This window comes from Callorhinus ursinus, unplaced genomic scaffold (genome assembly GCF_003265705.2).
Source record: "Callorhinus ursinus isolate GAN/ISIS: 27379988/994484 unplaced genomic scaffold, GSC_fseal_2.0 scaffold59, whole genome shotgun sequence".
NCBI lineage: Eukaryota > Metazoa > Chordata > Mammalia > Carnivora > Otariidae > Callorhinus > Callorhinus ursinus.
The window spans coordinates 973173-991441 of record NW_027397121.1 but is presented as its reverse complement, the minus strand read 5'-3'; the positions used below and the strand labels follow the sequence as shown (position 1 = coordinate 991441).

At 51.7% G+C, this 18269-nt stretch overlaps 2 protein-coding genes across 9 annotated transcripts in view; one reads left to right on the top strand and one right to left on the bottom strand.

Moving 5' to 3' along the window:
- The window catches only part of DAAM2 (dishevelled associated activator of morphogenesis 2), a 140040-nt gene extending 138820 nt beyond the window's left edge, over positions 1-1220 (top strand). For all 6 annotated transcript variants that reach the window (XM_073884962.1, XM_073884961.1, XM_025862540.2 and 3 more), the window contains one exon: positions 42-1220. In XM_073884962.1, coding sequence (XP_073741063.1) covers positions 42-263 — 222 coding nt within the window. In that variant the 3' untranslated portion in view covers positions 264-1220. The remainder of the gene's footprint in view (positions 1-41) is intronic.
- A 2485-nt stretch (positions 1221-3705) lies between these two features.
- Positions 3706-18269, bottom strand: part of MOCS1 (molybdenum cofactor synthesis 1) — a 37165-nt gene continuing 22601 nt past the window's right edge. The window contains exons 4-11 of one of the 3 annotated variants that reach the window (XM_025862413.2): positions 14035-14199; positions 11579-11640; positions 11130-11241; positions 10602-10714; positions 10032-10142; positions 7647-7767; positions 7056-7103; positions 3706-5255 (exon numbers count right to left, since the gene is read on the bottom strand). In XM_025862413.2, the coding sequence (XP_025718198.2) occupies positions 4495-5255; positions 7056-7103; positions 7647-7767; positions 10032-10142; positions 10602-10714; positions 11130-11241; positions 11579-11640; positions 14035-14199 (1493 nt within the window). In that variant the 3' untranslated portion in view covers positions 3706-4494. Of the gene's footprint in view, positions 5256-7040; positions 7104-7646; positions 7768-10031; positions 10143-10601; positions 10715-11129; positions 11242-11578; positions 11641-14034; positions 14200-18269 lie in introns of all 3 variants that reach the window. The other 2 variants (XM_025862415.2, XM_025862414.2) reach the window with 2 other exon arrangements.

Genomic DNA, 18269 nt, shown 5'->3' with positions numbered 1-18269 from the left:
CTCTGGCCTCAGCCCACCTCTCACTCTTCCTCCGCCTGCAGCTGAAGGAACAGAGGGAGCGGGAGCGGTGGCAGCGGCAGCGGAAGGCCCACGCAGGCAGCGCGCTGGAGGAAGGTGGCGAGTTTGACGACCTGGTATCAGCCCTGCGCTCAGGCGAAGTGTTTGACAAGGACTTATGCAAGCTGAAGCGCAGCCGCAAGCGGTCAGGGAGCCAGGCCCTGGAAGTCACCCGGGAACGGGCAATAAGCAGGCTAAATTATTGACCTGGGGACTGGCCACCGCAGGAGGCAGGAGACAAGGGTGGGCTGAGGGGCTGAGCGGAGGTGGCCGTGATCCTTAGGCAATTTGGTGCTCGGTTGCAATGAGCCCTGGGCTGGGCCCTGGGGTGGGGGCAGTGCGTGGCAGGACCAGGGGTCCTCGCACTTACCTGGAGGGGCTCCTCACATCTCCTGTTCCGTTATTCTTTCTGCATCCCGGTCCCCCAGGGTCACTCCAAGGCGGACTTAGACATCCCTGGCAGGCCCTGCTGAAAGAGCCCTGCCCCCCGCCCCCCTCTCCCCCCCCCTGCCCGCCCCAGCAAGGGCACATATGTGTTGGCACACAACTGTTCCAGATCTGGACTGGACAGGTCCACAGGCCTTGTCCGGATTTCATGTGCAGTAGGGAGTTCATGGTGGGGTGGGCCCCCTGAGAGCCAGGGTGAGAGAATGCAGGCCCCCATCCCCCAAGAGGAGGCTTAATGGAACATGGATCTGGGAGCAAACTTTCCTCTTGGATGGAAAAGGAAGAGGTATTAGATAGTCTAGCTAGATAGGTTTCAGAAAAAGTGCTGGGAAGACGATAGAGTCATCAGGACACAGAGTAGCAGTGCTTGTTTCCTACATCACAAGTCCTTTGGCCCCTCTCTCGAATGTCTTAAGTCTCTCTCCCTTCCTTCCCTACCGCCATCTCCCTCCTATCTACTAATCCTGAATCTCAGAATGCTCACCTTTGGGTTCCCACAGCTATGGCTCACGATCAGGTACTTGATGAATCTGGTAAGGGGTTCAAGAAAGACCCTGATCATCACCACACCTCGTGCCTTGGGCCTAGGGACCCTGGAACAAAGATCTCCTCACACATCCTCTGTACAACCCAACCATTGTCTTGAAGCGGGACAGTGACCACACCTGTTGGCTGGGAATTCTGATAGCCCCTCACTAGAGGGCAGCACTTGAATGCCTAGCCACCTCCTGTTCATCAGACCCCAAACTCTTTCTCTAAGGTCTATCTCAGGGCAGAAGCCACAGGGACCTCCCCCTCTGTCCAGCCTGCGGAAGACTGTTTCAAACCACGTGGACCTGGCTAAGGCCGGCCCTGGGGTGTCCTGAGATGGTCCAAAGGGCCAGAGTTGCCCTCTGCATTTACATGCGATCACTGAGGCATTCAGACTGGGGGCCAGAGCAGGCAGGGGAAGCTAGGGAGATGGGATATGGAGAAGGTCCAGTTTCCCGGGACGTGCACTGCCTGAAGGAACCAAGGACAGAAGGCTGGGTACCACAGATGGGATGGGGGCTGGGACCCACCTCTCAATTCAGTTCTTCAATCTGACTTCCCAGGGGTCCATTCTGGTCCTCCCATCCACTCCCACCTTCCATTCTGTCCATCTTGAGCTGTCCTTGGTTGGGGGTGGGGTGGGGAACAATGGCTATGTCTAAACAAAACTTCTGAAAGAAGGAAAGGTCAACTCCATCAAGGTTTGTCTTTTCAATCCATTTCTTTGCCCTAGAGTTGACCTATTATCCTTGGAGTCCGGCCCGCCTGACCGTCGATCAACCAGCTCCTTGCCTTTCTATCTCCCGGCCCTTCTCTTTGTTTCTCACCTTCCAACCTACTTCTCCAGCTCAGGGTTATTGCCAGTGGCCACACTGGTGGGCTAGGCCCACTCCTCAGCTGCTTATCTTTTCCCTACATCAGACTCTTGGGGTAGGGCCAGAGTAGCTGCGGGGGCGGGGGGGCGGGCATAGTGTTGGTGAGCCCAGCATGTGTTGGTTTGGGGGGGTGGAGGGATGTGAGCAAATGCAAGCCTGGCCAGGCTAGAGGGGAAGAGGCCATCCTGGAGTCCAGGTGAAGGCAAGATGAAGGCTTCGAGGAAGAACAGCTGCAGAGGGCTTTGTTATACCCATCTGTCTACCTGACAGCCCCCCCCCCTCGCAGAAGCTGGCGTTGGGATGATGGGAAGGTCATGGGTGGGGTCTCTGAAGGTTCTCTCCCAAACTGGCTGGGCTGAGGTCAACCTCCCCTGCAGGGGACAGGGGAGGGCTCCGCTTCTATCACCAGCATGTCCAAACTGTGGCATTCCCACTTGCCATGGAAGACTGGATACGCACCAGGAAAGACAAGGAATATAGAAGTCGTTCAAGACATTTTGGATCCACAGAAAAGCACACTTTGGTTTACCTGTTTACAGAGGACACATACCTGGTTCCAGGGCTCAGGCTTCTCACTCTGAAAGATTTTTTTCCTTCTCTATTTATTATTTCCTAGCTCTGGCCAGTAGAATAGCCAGATCTACAACAGTGCCTTGGACCATACACCACCACAGTTGCCTCAGCAAGGGGCTGGGGCCCCGTGGAGATGGTGGAGGAGTTGGTCCTGGATATGCTAAATGTTTACGCCTATTTGTTCCTTAGTCTTTCCTCAGTGTCCTTCCCACCCCTCCTGCTCCCTTCAGGTGAATTCCTCCAGCTAACTTTGTGTCCCTTGTAAAATTCAGTTAACCTAATCCAACCTGCCCCCTTCTCAGCAGCAGCACTCACACCTCCTTCCCGGTGTGTCTGGGGCAGCAGGAGGAAAAACGATTCTCCAGGTGGGGAGGGAAGGGTCTGGTCCAGGCTCTCCCACCCCCATCCCATCTTTACCAACTGGGGTGCCATTTTCCTCCAGCCTCTACCAGGGATACCGCCATGCCCTGGCTGCTTTCACCAAGCTGTCTCAGATGACAAGTGAGGCTAATGTACAAAATCTGCAGCGTCCTTTTTACCTGCACCATTTTTATAAGAATATATTGTAATACTAAAAAAATATTAAATCCATACCATCCCCATCCAGCCTGCCTTGAAACCTGTGCATTCTTCCCGTGTGCGGATGTGAGGTGTGCTAGGGAGCAGTCATGGGGGCCGGGGGGTAGGGTAGTTGGAGCCAGCTCATGTCTCTGAGAACACTAATCGTTACATTTTCAAAAGTTTTGCCAGCCGGTTCACGTTGTATGGGTAGTGTGAAATCGGCCATGGAATTTGGCCTTTTCCCAAGAGCTGGTTGTCAAACATTTGCCAGCACCCGTGCATGTAGGGTAGAGGGGAAGCAGGCAGGCAGGGGGTGCCACCGAGGATAGACCCGAAGATGCCTACCCACAGAGGTGAACCCAGCCAACCAGTCCAGTATTTGGGGACGTACAGACCAGGAACCTGTAAGTAAGTGCACCCCCTTGAGCTCTGGACACCCCCACTGGACACTTCCTGCAGGCGGTGCATCTCTAGGCCTCCCACTTCACTCCTACCTTCTCCCAAGGGAAGACGGGGGATCTACAGAACATGTGCCCCTTTGGCTTTTATAGCACCCTTCCTGCTCCTCTTTCCCCCTGGGGGTGGGGGGCAGGGGAAGGGCGGGGGCATGACTTCATGGCAGCTCAGTGCCCTCCGCACAGAGAGTCCGCATTCTTGCATCTCCAAAGCTGGCATCGTGGCTTTATTTTGTGCACTGTGAGGGTGAAGGCCATCTTCAGCTCTCTTCTTTCCCTGATATGTCCCAGAATAAAGGGGTGTGGGCAGTGGGTGGAACAGCAGTGCGCAGGGCCAGGCGAGGGGTGTGCGCCTGGGGCAGGAGTCCTCAGGGCTGCTGCTACTGTATGTCCCGTTCAAGCAGAAGGGGCTGGGAAAGGGAGCTGCTAGCAGGACGAATGCAATGGTGAAGCCAAGACCCTGCAAGTTCGAGGGGGCCCAGATGCAGGCAAAACGAGGCGGGAACTGGCCCTTTCAGAGGGTTGGTGAAGGTGCAGCTCCCCAAACTCGGGAAGGCAAAACTGCTTCAGAGAAGTAGTAGAACATTCTTAATGCAAACCATGCTCTTCCCTCCTCAAAGTAGGTTCCCTCTGCTTCATGAGCCCTTATGCTCCCCTCAAGGAAGGAGAAGAGGAAACCCAAAACGAGGAGTGGAAGTTATAGACCGGGCTGTCTGAAACTGCATGGGTTCTCTGGGGGCTATTTCAGGCAATGTGATTTCTCAGCTCTCCAGCGCTGCCCGCGGCAATCCCCCCCCCGACCCCCGCCCCCATGACCGGAGTGCCCAGGAAGGCTGATGGGAGACATGCAGCTCAGTGGAGATGGTGTGGCGGTAAAGGGGTGGGCTGACCTCGGGCTCTTGCTAGCGGAGGTAAATAGGGACGGGGTTACAGGAACTTGCCGGAACTGCATCCCATCTTGACCTGGCTGGGCTGGAGGGTCAGGGGCAAGAACTCTAAGTCCGCTGGAAGTCCCCCCGCTGACCCCCGGTCTTGCTCAGGAGCTTGATCTCCCCCAACACGATGTCTCTGCTGACAGCCTTGCACATGTCGTACACAGTGAGGGCGGCCACGGCAGCGGCGGTCAGGGCTTCCATCTCCACCCCGGTGGGGCCCCGAGCCCGGCAGGACACCCGGATGCCCACCGCATGGCATGTGCCATCCAGCTCCAGCCCTACCTGCACGTGGCTCAGGGCCACGTGGTGGCACAGAGGAATCAGCTGGCTGGTCAGCTTGGCCGCCTGGACTCCGGCCAGCTGGGCCACCACCAGGGCATCACCCTTCTTGAGCTGGTTCTCCTGGATGAGCTTGAAGGCCACGGGCCCCAGGAGGACCATGGCTGAGGCCACAGCCACCCGCTCCGTGTCTGGCTTCCCGCCCACATCTACCATAGCCGCCCGTCCTGTTGTGTCCACATGGGTTAGTTGGTCCGAGGTTGGCAGGGGTCCTGAGGGGGAGCCAGGAGCCCGGGACACTGCACTAAGGCACTTTGGGTTGGCATCTGAGTTGAGGTGGGAACTGCAGTGTCTTTGAGGGCAGCTGGACCCCAGCCACCGCTGGGCAAGGAGAGGGGTCTGAGGAACCCAGCCTCCTTTCCACAAAATCATCATCTGGTTGGAGAAACTCCCTCTGTGTCTTATACCCTGAACACGAAAGGGGTCCTGGGAGGAAATGCTTGGAATGGCTGGTGGGGAATCTTGGAGCATCAAAAGTAACTCTGGAAAGCAAGAAGGAAAGAGAAGAAAGGCTAAGCCCAAAAGGGAAGTGTTTTCCCCCACCTCTTCTCCCACCCTTTCCCTGCCCACCTCGAGTTCTCACTTCCACACTGGGGAGAGAGGGGTGAAGAGCAAGGAGCACAGTGAGAAGAGGGAAAGCAGGAAGTATGCAGACAGAGGGTCCAAGAATACAGGTCTGCAGCCCCTCACGGCAGGCGGTGCGCAGGGCACAGCCCCACCAGTATCTCTGGGCCCGTGGGAGTTGGGGGGGGGGGACTCCTGGGCTCTCCTCCACACCAACTTCCTTGTCGCCAAAGTTCCTTTCAGAAACACCTAAGGTCTGAAGACTGCAGCCTGATCACATGACCTCTCCCTGTCCCTGCATTTTTCTGGAAGCTACAGTGAGGTCTCAGCCTGAACTACCAACCAGAGTTACTCTCTCCTTTTCACATTCTCCATGAAGAGTTAACAGTAACTATCGAATTTACAGAGAAGATAGTAAGGGAAATATTGTATCTATTTCAACAATGCCTTTGAAGCCCCCTCAAGGACATCAGAAGTACCCACAGAGCGACAGGCTGATCCAAATGGTGCCAAGGGCCTTGGGAGCCTTGCAGGCTCTTGTTACCCAAAGGGTGGTCCAGTGCAGAGCCCCAGTCCCAAACCCAACTCTGAAATGACGAGATCCCCAAGCGATTCATGTGCACATGAAAGTCGGAGGCCCTGTTCTAGGCAACTCCTGGTTTTACAGAAACCAGACTAGCTTACTACTCTGTGTCCTTGAGAGGAATAATATACCTTATGAAGCAAACAGGTCTCCCAATATCCAGTTTCCCAGCTCTGGGCCCCCACCTGGCCAATGTCAGAGGTACAACCTCACTCCCAGGGAGGCCACAAAGGCATGCCCCACTCCTTGCCATCAAGGTGTGTCAGCATAGGTCGAGGCCCATCCATAGGATTATGATGCTGGAAGTGAGGGAAGAAGAGAGATGGTCAAGTTTTCTTCCCAAGGGAGGGCTTTGGTGAGCTGCCTTCCCTTCTTTGGGAGGCTGGTATGGGAGGTAATCCTTGGACTGTCTCTGGCCCACACCAGCCTGCCTTCCTCTGGGCCGCTGCACTCACTTGGTTCCAATGCCTGGAGAAGAGAATACCTTCCCCTAGTTTTTCTCACTGCTTTCTCTTGCCTGCTGGTACAATTCAGAAGCCCAGATCTGGCTGTGGCCAAGGCCTCCCCTGCTCTTGTCTGGGCATTTGGCAGACGGGTAGCAGCATCCCTAAAGCTCCTGATGGGCCAGCCAGTTCCCCAGAGAACACACAGGACTTTATGCATATAAGTTCCCAGGAGTTAAGGAACTAGGCAGTTGAGATCCTGGCTGCCTCCTCCCTGAAAAGATCAGGAATATTCTTAGCTGGCTGCCCCAAGCTCTGCCCAGCTCCTGTAATGGCATCTAGGCTGGGAGGTTCTAGAGCCCAGGACGGGGTCTCTGTCTCAACCAGGGGTTCCATGTTCGGGGCACAACAACCTTAGTGATCATAAACCTGGAGGGCACCCTGCCTCAACTTCCAGTAAGAGACAAGGATGATTTCTGTGGTACGTAGATTGAGGAGGAGCAACCCCCAGGGAAGAGAAGACACAGGAAAGCTGGAGGGTCGAGAGAAGATGGAAAAGGAGCAGAACAGACACAAGGATGTGAACATCAGGATGAAATGCAGGATCTGGGGGGTGCCCTAGGGCAGGAGCCCCAATCCCCGGGATTCCCCAGGGACAAGGGTGAGTGGTTACGTACTGATGGGTCACCCACCGATGAGGATCATGGGCCGGTTCTTCATCTGGGCAATACTGAACATGCCTGGGGTAAGGGAAAGATGGGGAGGGAGAGGAAAGCAGGAAAGGGGGAAGGGAGGGGTGGGGAGAGGAGAGTTCACTGAAACCATGGTGGACACAGTGGTATGACAACCCGGGGACATGCACTCACCTAGGCACACCCTGACAAAAAGCCCCCGCTGCAAGGTCACCCATGACAGAGCCAGAATGGGTGCCCTTGGGGGACACAGTGGATGCCTGGGACCCCGCCCTCCTGACAGAAGGCAAGGTGTGGGATGAGACAGGTGCAGTGCCCCGTCCCCCCACCCTCCCTTCCCCTCTACCCGATAAAACAGCCCAAGAGAATTCAGGGCTCCCTCTCCTGCACAGGCTCTGCTGTGCCCATGCCCCCGAGGGAGGAGAACCATCACCACACCCCCGGTCTACAAGTGCCACAGGACGGACTGGGCGCCACGACGGGCACGGAGTCCCACTGGCTTCCTGCCAAGCTTTGCTCTGTCCCCTCAGCCCCTCCGGCCCATTCGGCAGCCAGCCAGCCAGCCCGGCCTTCCCCACGCCCACCTCTTACCTGCATGCTGCCGCTTCTTCCTGCCCACAGCGGCCCCGATGATCCTCAGCAGCTCCTCCTCAGAGGCCCCTGCCCGCAGGTGATCCCGTAGAGACACCTCTGAGTTCCCGAAGAGGCAGACCTGTGGGCAGTCACCATGGGGGTGAGAACATGCCTCCCTTGGCCCCGAGCCTTGGCCCCCTTGCCTAGAGTCGCCCGTGGGCTGAACGCCAGCATCCAGGCCTCCTGTGGCTGGGCCACACTCAAGGCAGGACCTTCCTGCAGTGAGGGACAGAAGCTGCTGGATGGTGAAGTCGGAGAGGCCAGAGGGGCAGGAAGCAAAATCGGACATCCCACAGCCTACATCTGATTTACAGTCAGGTCACCTTCAGCTTATAGAGCATACCGTAAAGAATTACACAGTTGCCAACAGAGACAGCACATAAAAATCCAGATCCATACCTTCTCCTGAGACGTTCCACAGAGTAGCCTATTGCCTTGAGCATGGACCCCAAAGAGCTGGGTCCCTGCAGTCCCCCAGGCGCAGCACGAACACCCCATTTCACCCGTCCCCTCCTGGTCCCTACACTCACGGACATTACCCGCCTGCCCCTGCACCCACTCCAGTTTGTGACCTGGACTGATGGCTGAATAGCACAGGCCTGGTGGAGGTGGCACCCTGAGGCCATCCAAACTCGCCGCGCCCCACCTTCCGAGGGAGGCTGGCCGCTCTGGGGGCTCAGGGCTGGAGGAGACAGTCCCAGCAAGCAGATACCGACCCTTCTCCCGCAAAACTTTATAACGCGTCTACGATGTGCCAGCTTTATAGAAGGCACTGTGGGCACAGAGGACAGAGGGATGTCTGTGACGCCTCTGAGGGCGGAGAGCACTAGAGAGTTACAGACAGAATCTAAGTGGGAGGCACACCTACTTCACCCTGCTGGCTAGGCCCCATCCCTCACTCCCCCACCGGGCCCCAGGGCCCACACTCTGCCCCCAGAGGCTCCACCTTCTGACATCCCCTCCGGCGGGCTCCTGCCTCGGTTGGCTGCTGGGCGATCAGAGCGTGAGAGGAGAGAAAGATCGGGCATTGCTGCCCTGCTTCTTCCAGGCTCTGCCTTCTCAGGTGGTCACTGCTCCCCTCCACAGCTGCAGCTCCAACCAGGTGGCCACCCTGCCAGGCTACAGCTCTCCGTGGGCCCCGGGGATGCCGCTTCCTCCCTCTCCCCCAGCTGCCTCGACATCCCTTCTAAGTCCCCTTCACCCCACACTATAGATAGCCTCTCTTCAGAGCCCCACCTCCCATGTCCTGAAGGAGCCCTGACTAGATAGATGCCACCCATATTTTAGGGCAATTGCACATCTCCGGCCCAGAAAAAAAGCCCTGGCTTTTGAACAAGTGGTGGATATGGTCCCTTCTGGATGTCCAACTCCATGCATCTGATCTCTGATCTCCCTCCTCCCCCATGCTAAACGGCTCCCAAAGCCGAACGCCCCCCCCAGATGCCTTCTCAGCCCGCCCCCCGCCACCCCCCGCATGCCTTACCAAGCTCCTTCATTCCTCCTTCCTGTCCTCGCCTCCCACTCTTGCCTACATGGAACACTGTCAAAGGGCCATCTGACTAGTCTTCCTGTTTCCAAATTCAACCAGTGGGTTGTTCTTCCTCAGACATGAACGGGAGTCATGTCCTCCCTTGTCAGAAACTGCACAGCACCCCACTGTCCACAGAACACACACTGTACATTTCACCTGGGGGTATCTGGCATTAATCTGCCCCTGCCACATTAGCACGAACTCCACACAAGCGTCCTCCCTTGCCCTCCTTCTCCACCCTTCAAGGTCACCAGTGTCCAGGACACGCTCCCTCAAAGCTCACCACCCTCACAGCCTGTCTGGCCACTCATCTGACACCGAATTACGCACTGCCACACATCAGCTCTTTGTTGGGTCTTATCAATGAGACTTTGCCTCTAAAGGGAACGAGTAGGTCTACGCCTCTCAGACATTCTCCACAGGGCTGAAGGCACGGTATGTGCTGACCAGGTATGAGTAATGGACGTTGCTTTCAGAGCTGAGACCCTGGCCTGGAAAGAGGTCCATCAGGTGGGGGCTGGGGCCCAGGGCACATCAACCCTTCACCTCTCCTCTGCCCACCTTGGTAACATCGAGCCTGGCAAGTGGCTCCCAGTCAACCGGAAGTTACTTTAGGGGCCCTGGGAAGGAAGGCCATGGGTTCACTTTCACCTTCTGTCGCCATGCTCCCCCCAAAATGGACCCTATTTCGCCAACCACACCATGTGCCCTGCTACCTGCTAGCCTCCCCTCCATCTGGAGTCACAGGTGGGGAAGAGAGATTGACAACACAGAAGTGGCAAGGGGGCCCTTGTGGGGAAAGGGACACTTACCTTGAGGTTCCCATCAGCCGTGATTCGCAGTCGGTTACAGGTTCCGCAGAAATGCTCAGACATGGACGTGATGAAGCTGAGCTGGCCTCGGAAGCCAGGGATTTTAAAGGCCTGGGGTGAGCAGGGAAAGAAGGGCAGTGGAGGGGATGGTGCTGCATGGGCCGCCGAGGGCACCACAGCCCCCACTCTTCAGCCCTCTCCGGAGGAGCCCCACGGAAGGGAACACCGGTGGCCCCCAACCAACAGAAGACTCTGACACAATGCATGACCTACGAGCTCTCTGCTTGCACCTGGCCTGCCAGACAGCAAACCTATTATGGATTTGGAGGCCCGCGGGCCACATGGCCAGAGCACCTGCCCACCACTCCCTGAAGTGCAGCCTAGGACAAGGTACTTACAGCCGCCCCATGCCCCATGCCCAGCCTGCTGCTCTGCCCACCAGGAGGCAGCTGTGAAGCCACGATCATGCCTCCCGTTACACGGTACTGCCCTGCCTCTCTGCGTTCCGACCTCAGTGCCCACTCTCCTGCGCTCCTCCTCCCGACCCAGCCCCATCCTCCTGCCCGTAACCTTGGCTGTGCTGGATTCCTCCTCAGGCAGCTTCTCCAGCTCTGGCCACTGCTGCTGGAGGGTGTTCAGCATCTCCTTGTAGCTCACCATCTTCTTGAAGTTCCACCTGTTACCTGTCTCAGGATTGGAAGCCACTGAGTCACAGAGTTGCAGGGGCCTGGGGTCTTCAGGTCCATCCCCCCACAGAGCCCAGAAATCAGTTCTGACCCTTGCATGGGAAGGCAGGAGGCCTGGCCTAACACAGGTGGGTCAAACCGTACCAATGCCTGACATGGAGATGCCTCTGATGCCCCATCATAGCCCTGGCCCTGGCGCCTGCCCAGGCCCCTCCCCATTATCCCTGAGGAAATTCCTGCTCACACAGCAGGTCCCAGGGTCAGCAGCTCCCACAGGGTCCGCCACCTTGTCCACCCCACTCAACCCTTCCCAGGGTCCTCAGCATCCCCGCACCATGCTCTCAGCCTGGCGCTGGACCAGTTCTGCCGCCAGGCCCAACCTCCTCCTCCCTCCCCACCCCAGGTCACTGACCATCGAAGGGCATGTACTCTATGAAGCGCACGTCCAGAGGGAGGCCCTCGGTCAAAGCCACGAAGTCCAGGAGCTCGTCCTCATTCAGGCCTCGCATCACCACACAGTTCACCTGGCCAGGGACAAGGGGACCACCAGGGCTGTCCCCCTTGCACTCTTTTTCAGAAATGACTTTTGGGGGTCTGGCGCCTGCCTAGGTTCTCCACTGGAGGGCCCATTCCGTGTCTCTCCCAGTTCTTAAGTTGGGAATTCCCAGGGGGTCACTGTTCTCCCCTCCTTTGTAGGGTGTCAGGGGCACGCTGGATGCAGGGGGGCAAGGAAGGGGGTACAGCAGAGCTACAGCTGTGCCAGCCAGGCAGGGAGCTGCCCTGGGCCTGGCTGCCGGCCACGGACGGCCTTGCCGCACTAGAAGGGCAGAAGTCAGGTTGAAAGCAGCAGCAGGGGCTCACCTTCACAGGGCTGTAGCCCAGCTCGATGGCCTTGTGGATGCCCGCCATTACCTTCTGGAAGCCTGTGAGAAAGGAGGGAAGGGTCTGGAAACTTTCTCTTTCTCCCTCTCTCCTGTCCCCCTTACACCCGGAGGGAAGCACCAGAGCAGTAAGGAGCCTCAGAGACCCCCGAGTTCAGGGACCAGATAGTAAATATTTTAGGCTTTTTAGGCTAAGAGGTGAAATTGAGGATATTATTAGGTATATCTTGTAAAGACTGTATTGACTAATTACAGAATCTGATAATTGAGTACAATTTTTTATAACATAGCTCTACAAATGTAATGGAGGAATGGAATTCTTTTTGCTGGGATAATATTTTGCTTAACTGGGGGTTCATAGTTAATGTTCCCTATCATTAAGTTCATTATAAATATTATCTATAAAATTCACTCTTGGCTCCCAGGCTATAAAATTAAAAAAAAAAAAAAAAAGCAGGGGGCTGGATTTGGCTGGTGGACTGTAATGTGCCAACCCTTATCTAGGTGACCCCTCTCATTGTCCAGATGGGGAAACTGAGGCCCTGAGGAGAGGCAGTGCCCTGCTGGAGGCCTCACACCGCGTGCCTCACCACGTCAAAAACTAATGATGTATTGTATGGTGACTAACATAACAAAATATAATTTAAAAAAACTGTATTAGTAGGTTAAAGTTTGTGACAATTGATACTCTAACTGAAATGACAATCTAATGTACAAATTATATGAAAATCAGAAATTATTATTTCCACATTTTTAAAAATATAAAAAAGATGTTTCAAAACAAAAAAAAGAACGCAGGTTTCTAGACTCCTTTTGTCAGTGCTTTACAAGTCTGTCCATTCATTCACTCTGCCCACTCTCACCGTGCACTTACTATGTGCAGCGGCTGTACCAGCACCAGTGAGCAATTAGTATGCATGTGGTTCTCCCATCTCTGTGGTTAACCCACAGTACCTGTGATCCCAGGTTGGCTTCTCCTTACTTTCCAGCTCACTCTCGGCTCACTCGTGCGTCCAAACATTTGAGCGCCTCCTGCACACTGGCCCCTACCCCATCCTGCACAGCCTGGTGACTGTCGTGGTTCACAGCTGGGCCATTCCCCTGGGGGAGGGTGGCCAGATAATGGCCTCCGTGGTTTCCCTGTAGCATTTTTAGATGGCCCGGTGAGGGAGGGAAAAGGGAGGAAAGTGCGGCTTTCATAGGAAATGCTGTTATGACAATCTAGAAGTTTCTTCCTTTGTAAAGCACTCTACCTCCAAAAGGAGGTGGTGGACACAGGAGTATAAACAGGAAGACAGCAGATCTAACATCAGGATCTACTGTCTCCAATCCTCGTTCTAGGAAATGAGACAAGGAGGTAGGGGAGACGTGGATGTTGGGTTAGGGGGTGAAACCCAAATGCACTTTCCACCTCAAAGCCCTTGCAGGTTCCCAACTGACGTTCCCCTTCAAAGTAAGCTCCCTTGATCCAACTCCTCTTCCCACTCCCCATTACTCAAGACTCAAAGTAAATGCCTCCTCCATGGAGCCCTCCAGGTCTTCCCCGCTAGGAGTTCTCTCTCCTTCTCTGCAGCACTTTGATCGACACCACAAGACAAACAAAGGTAATGTAGTAGCATCACACATTTTGGCCTGTAAGGCAGAGCAATGTCCTGTGTGTCTCTGTCCCCTCCACAGCACCTGCAGCAGCTCTTTCCAGAGGGCAAGGACTCCATGAGCACGTCCTCAGCACGTGGGTGGTGTAAACAGGGAGTCACTGCATGGAGCAGGGGAAAGAGAAAGTGGGGCTGGGAGCTAGAAGCTGTTTCCAGAGAAGGGGAAGGATTGCTGAGAAGTCTCAGTTATGTACCACCCACCCCAAATCAAAACGAAGGCATCCAACCCTGGATACTTCCTACCCCAAACTAAAGCCCATGGCCCAAGAGACATCAGGTGCTGACCTAATGAGACCCAGGGCTCAGGGCTGCTCTACCTCCCCGACCTGTGCCCTCCGTGATGAAGCCTGGTGGGGGAGGCCGTGGCAGTGCTGGCCTTGACCCTGGCACCTCAAGGCAGCTGCTTCCACCCTGGGCTGCCCCACATTTCCTCAGAGCTCATTACAGGGTAATCAACTTGTCCCATCTGCCAGGGACTGCCTTGATTTTAAAATGGAAAGGCCTGCACACTAGCAACCCTCTCAGTCTTGGGCACACTGGGGGCAGGGCATAAGGAGACTGGTCACCACAGGTCTTAGCATCTGATCCCCCAGATTTCCCAAGGGTATGGGTTTGGCTATAGAGACAGAAGACATCTGGCGAAGGTGAGGGGTGAGGAATAAATGCTCAGGTTTATCTGCAGCTCACACACCAAAAGGAAGCAACCAGGCCCCTTGCCATGGCTCCTGTGCTATGTGGGCCCTTGGAGGGCCGCCCTCCACTGCAAACCACACTGGCTCACCTTTCCTGCGAACGATGAACTCAAATTTGGCCGGCACCAGTGTATCCAGGCTGATGTTGATGGCACTGAGACCAGCCTTCTGAAGCTGAGGGAGCAGCCGGGCTAGGTTGATGCCGTTGGTGGTGATGCCAATGGTCCTCAGCCCCTCCAGCTGGTGGAGCTGAGCTGTAGAGAGAGCAGAGGGGGGGAAGTCAGTCTGTTTATTCCCTGTGAGGCTGGGAGAAGGGCTGGAAGAAGAAACTCCAAGTCCAAATAAGATGGATGGAAAAGGGTTTCTCTGTGCTCTTCTGTTAACTGGGTTTAACTTAATAAAAACAAAAAAAAATAATAACTCTGATAAAAATAACCAAGAGATTAAACACTGAGTGCTCACTCTGCTAGAGGCCCTGCTGAGGGCTTTGCGGGCCTTAGCTCATTGAAGCCTCACAACAAGGGTTATCCCCATTTACTAGATAAGGCAAGAGAGACTTGGAGAGATTAAGAAAATTGCTTAAAGTCACACAGCTACTAAGAACGGCTGAGATTCAAATCCCTGTGTACTTGACTCCAAGACTATGCTCTCAGTTAACCAACTCATAGGTGCCCATACTCTGCATAGGAGAAACAAAGAAGTGTTTGGATGATTTGCTAAACTGCCTCCTCCATTCCACCCCAAGTCCCTAGACATAACAGAAGGATGAAAAAAGAGTCCACGGTAGCACTGGAAGGCGAGAAAGAATGCCTTCAATGGCCCAGACAAGTAGAGAAATCCTGAAAGATAGAAAGCAGATGGGCTCATGTGGATTGAGGAAACCACAGCCCAAAGCACATACAGAAGGTTCTGTACAAAGTAGGAGGGCGACTAGTATACCCCAAAGTTTGCAGTCACCTACACAGGGAGTAGGAAGGACCCTGGGCATGTCAAGGAGATTACCAGTCTGGGGAACTGTGTTTGCCTGAGCTGGGTTAGTTGGTCTCCCTCCATCCTTATGTGCAGGGGGAAGGCAGCAGCTTTTACCCCAAGGCTAGAGTACTTAGCTAGCTGAAGGGGGTGGGGGAAACCAGCATGAATAGAAACAGCACTGGCAGCCAGGCCAACAGAAGACTTGAGTGCAGAGATGAGTACATAGCCAAGAGTCAGCACCCATTTAAGGAGAATGTTGTAAAAGAAAGATAAATTCCACAAACAGAAGAATGAAAGAGGAAGGAAAAGTGACAGAGATAACAGAAGAGGATTCTTTTAGAAATCAGAGTTAGTGCCCATTTTCCTAATTTATTGAACACTACACCTGAAACAAATGAGGTACTATTAGTTGGCTAATTGAATTAAAAAAAAAATCAGAGTTAGATGAACATAGATGCAAAATCCTCAACAAAATATTAGCAAACCATATTCATCAATATATTAAAAGGATCATACATCATGATCAAATGGAATTTACTCCGGGGATGCAAGAATGGTTCAGCGTTCACAAAATCAATGTGATATATGCCACATAAACAAAAGGAAGGATAAAAATCAGATGACCAACTCATTAGATGCAGAAAAAACATCTGACAAAATCTGACACCCTTTCATGACAAAAACTCTAAAAAAAAAAGTGGGTATAGAAGGAGCATTCCTCAGGCACCTGGGTGGCTCAGTTGGTTAAGCAACTGCCTTCAGCTCAGGTCATGATCCTGGAGTCCCAGGATTGAGTCCCACATCGGACTCCCTGCTCAGCAGGGAGTCTGCTTCTCCCTCTGACCCTCTTCCCTCTCGTGCTTTCTATCTCTCATTCTCTCTCTCTCAAATAAATAAAAAAAAATCTTAAAAAAAAAAGAAGGAGCATTCCTCAACATAATAGAAGCCATATATGACAAGTCTACAAACTAACATCTTAGTCAATGGTGAAAAGCTGAAAGCTTTTCCTCTAAGATCAGGAACAAGACAAGGATATCTGTTCCTGCCACTTTTATTCAACATAGTACTGGAGGTCTTAGCTAGACCTTAGGGAGGAAAAAAGAGATACAAGGCATCAAACTGGAAGGGAAAAAGTAAAGCTATCACTATTTGCAGATGACATATAGAGAAAACCCTAAAGAAGCCACCAAAAAAACATTAGAACTAATAAATGAATTTAGTATAGTTACAGGATACAAAAATCAATATACAAAAATTTGTTGCATTTCTATATAGTAATAACAAATTATCATAAAGAGAAATAAAGAAAACAATCCCATTTATAACTGTATCCAAAAGAACAAAATACCTAGAAATTAATTTAACCAAGGAGGTGAAAGACCTCTACACAGAAAACTCTTAAGACATTAATGAAAGAACTGAAGAAGACACAATAAATGGAAAGATATTTTGTGCTTACGAACTGGAAGAATCAATATTATTAAAATGTTCATATTACCCAAAGCGATCTACAGATTCAAAGCAACCTCCATCAAAATTCTGGCATTTTTCACAGAAATAGAACAATCCCCAAAATATGTATAGAACCACAAAAGGCTCTAAGTAGACAAAGCCATGTTGAGAAAAAAGAACAAAGTTGAAGACATCACACCCCCTGATTTCAAACTAAATTATAAAGCTATAGTAATCAAAACAGTATGGTATTGGATAAAAACAGACATACAGATCAATGGAAATGAATACAGAGCCCGTATGTAAACCCACGCACACATACCCAATTTATGACAAAGGAGCCAAGAATATGCAATGGGGAAGGGAGAGTCTCTTCAGCACAGGGTGTTGGGTAAACTGGATAGCCACATGCAGGAGAAAACTGTACCACTACCTTACACCATGCACAAAAATTAACTCAAAATGGATTAAAGACTTGATCTGAAACCATAAAACTCCTAGAAGAAAACAGGGGTGGTAAGCTCCTTGACATCAGTGTTGGTGATGATTTTTTGGAGTTGGATGATTTTTTGGAAGCAAGAAAGGCAAAAATAAACAAGTGGAAAAACATCAAACTAAAAAGCTTCTGTTTACAAAGGAAACCATCAACAAAATAAAAAGGCAACCTACTGAATGGGAGAAGATATTTGTAAACCATATATCTGATAAGGGGTTAATATGTAAAATACATAAAGAACCCATACAACTTGACAGCAAAAACCCAACAATCCAATTTAAAATGGGCAGAGGATCTGAACAGACATTTTTTCCAAAAAAGATATACAAGATGGCCAACAGATATATGAAAAGATGCTCAACATCACTCATCATCAAGGAAATGCAAATCAAAACCACAGTGAGATATCACCTCACACCTCTTAGGAATGGCTATGATCCAAAAGACAAGAAATAACAAGTGCTGGTAAGGATATGGAGAAAAGAGAACCCTTGTACAATGCTGGTGGAAATGTAAACTGATGCAGCCACTACGGAAAACAGTATAGAGTTTCCTCAAAAACTTAAAATTAGAACTACCATATGATCCAACAATTCAACTTCTGGGTATTTATCTGGGAAAAAAACCCCACAACAAAAACACTAACTCAAAAAGATAATATGCACCCCCATTGTTCACTGCATTATTTATAAAAACCAAGACATGGAAACAACCTAAATGTCCACTGATGACGAATGGATAAAAAATAATGTGGTGTATATATATATACATTGGGATGTTATTTCACCATAAAAAAGAAGTCTTGCCATCTGTAACAACATGGATGGACCTTAAAGGCATATGCTAAACGTAATAAGTCAGACAGAGAAAGATAAATACCATGTGAGCTCATTTGTATGTGGAATCCAAAACCAAAGAAAACTGAATTCACAGATAAAAGAGAACAGATTGCTGGTTGCCAGAGGTGAGGGATAGGGCGTGAGCAAAATGGGTGAAGGGGGTCAAAAGGTACATACATCAGTTATAAAATAAGTAAGTCATGGGGACGTAATTTACAGCATGGTGACTATAGTTAATAATACTGTATTGTATATTTGAAAGTTGCTAAGACAGATCTTAAAGGTTCTCATAACAAGGAAAATGATGATAATTGTGTGTACTGATAGATGTTAACTAGATTTATCGTGTTCATTTTGCAATATATACAAATATTGAATCATTGTGTTGTACACCTGAAATTAACAATGTTATATGTGAATTATAGGTCAAAAAATATCAGAGTTAATATCCTCAGAAGGATAAATATCACATCCTGAAAACAAGAACAAGAACTAATTAGAACTCTTGAAAATAAAAGTATAGTTATAGAAAGAAAAAAAAAAACAACTAGGGTACCTGTGTGGT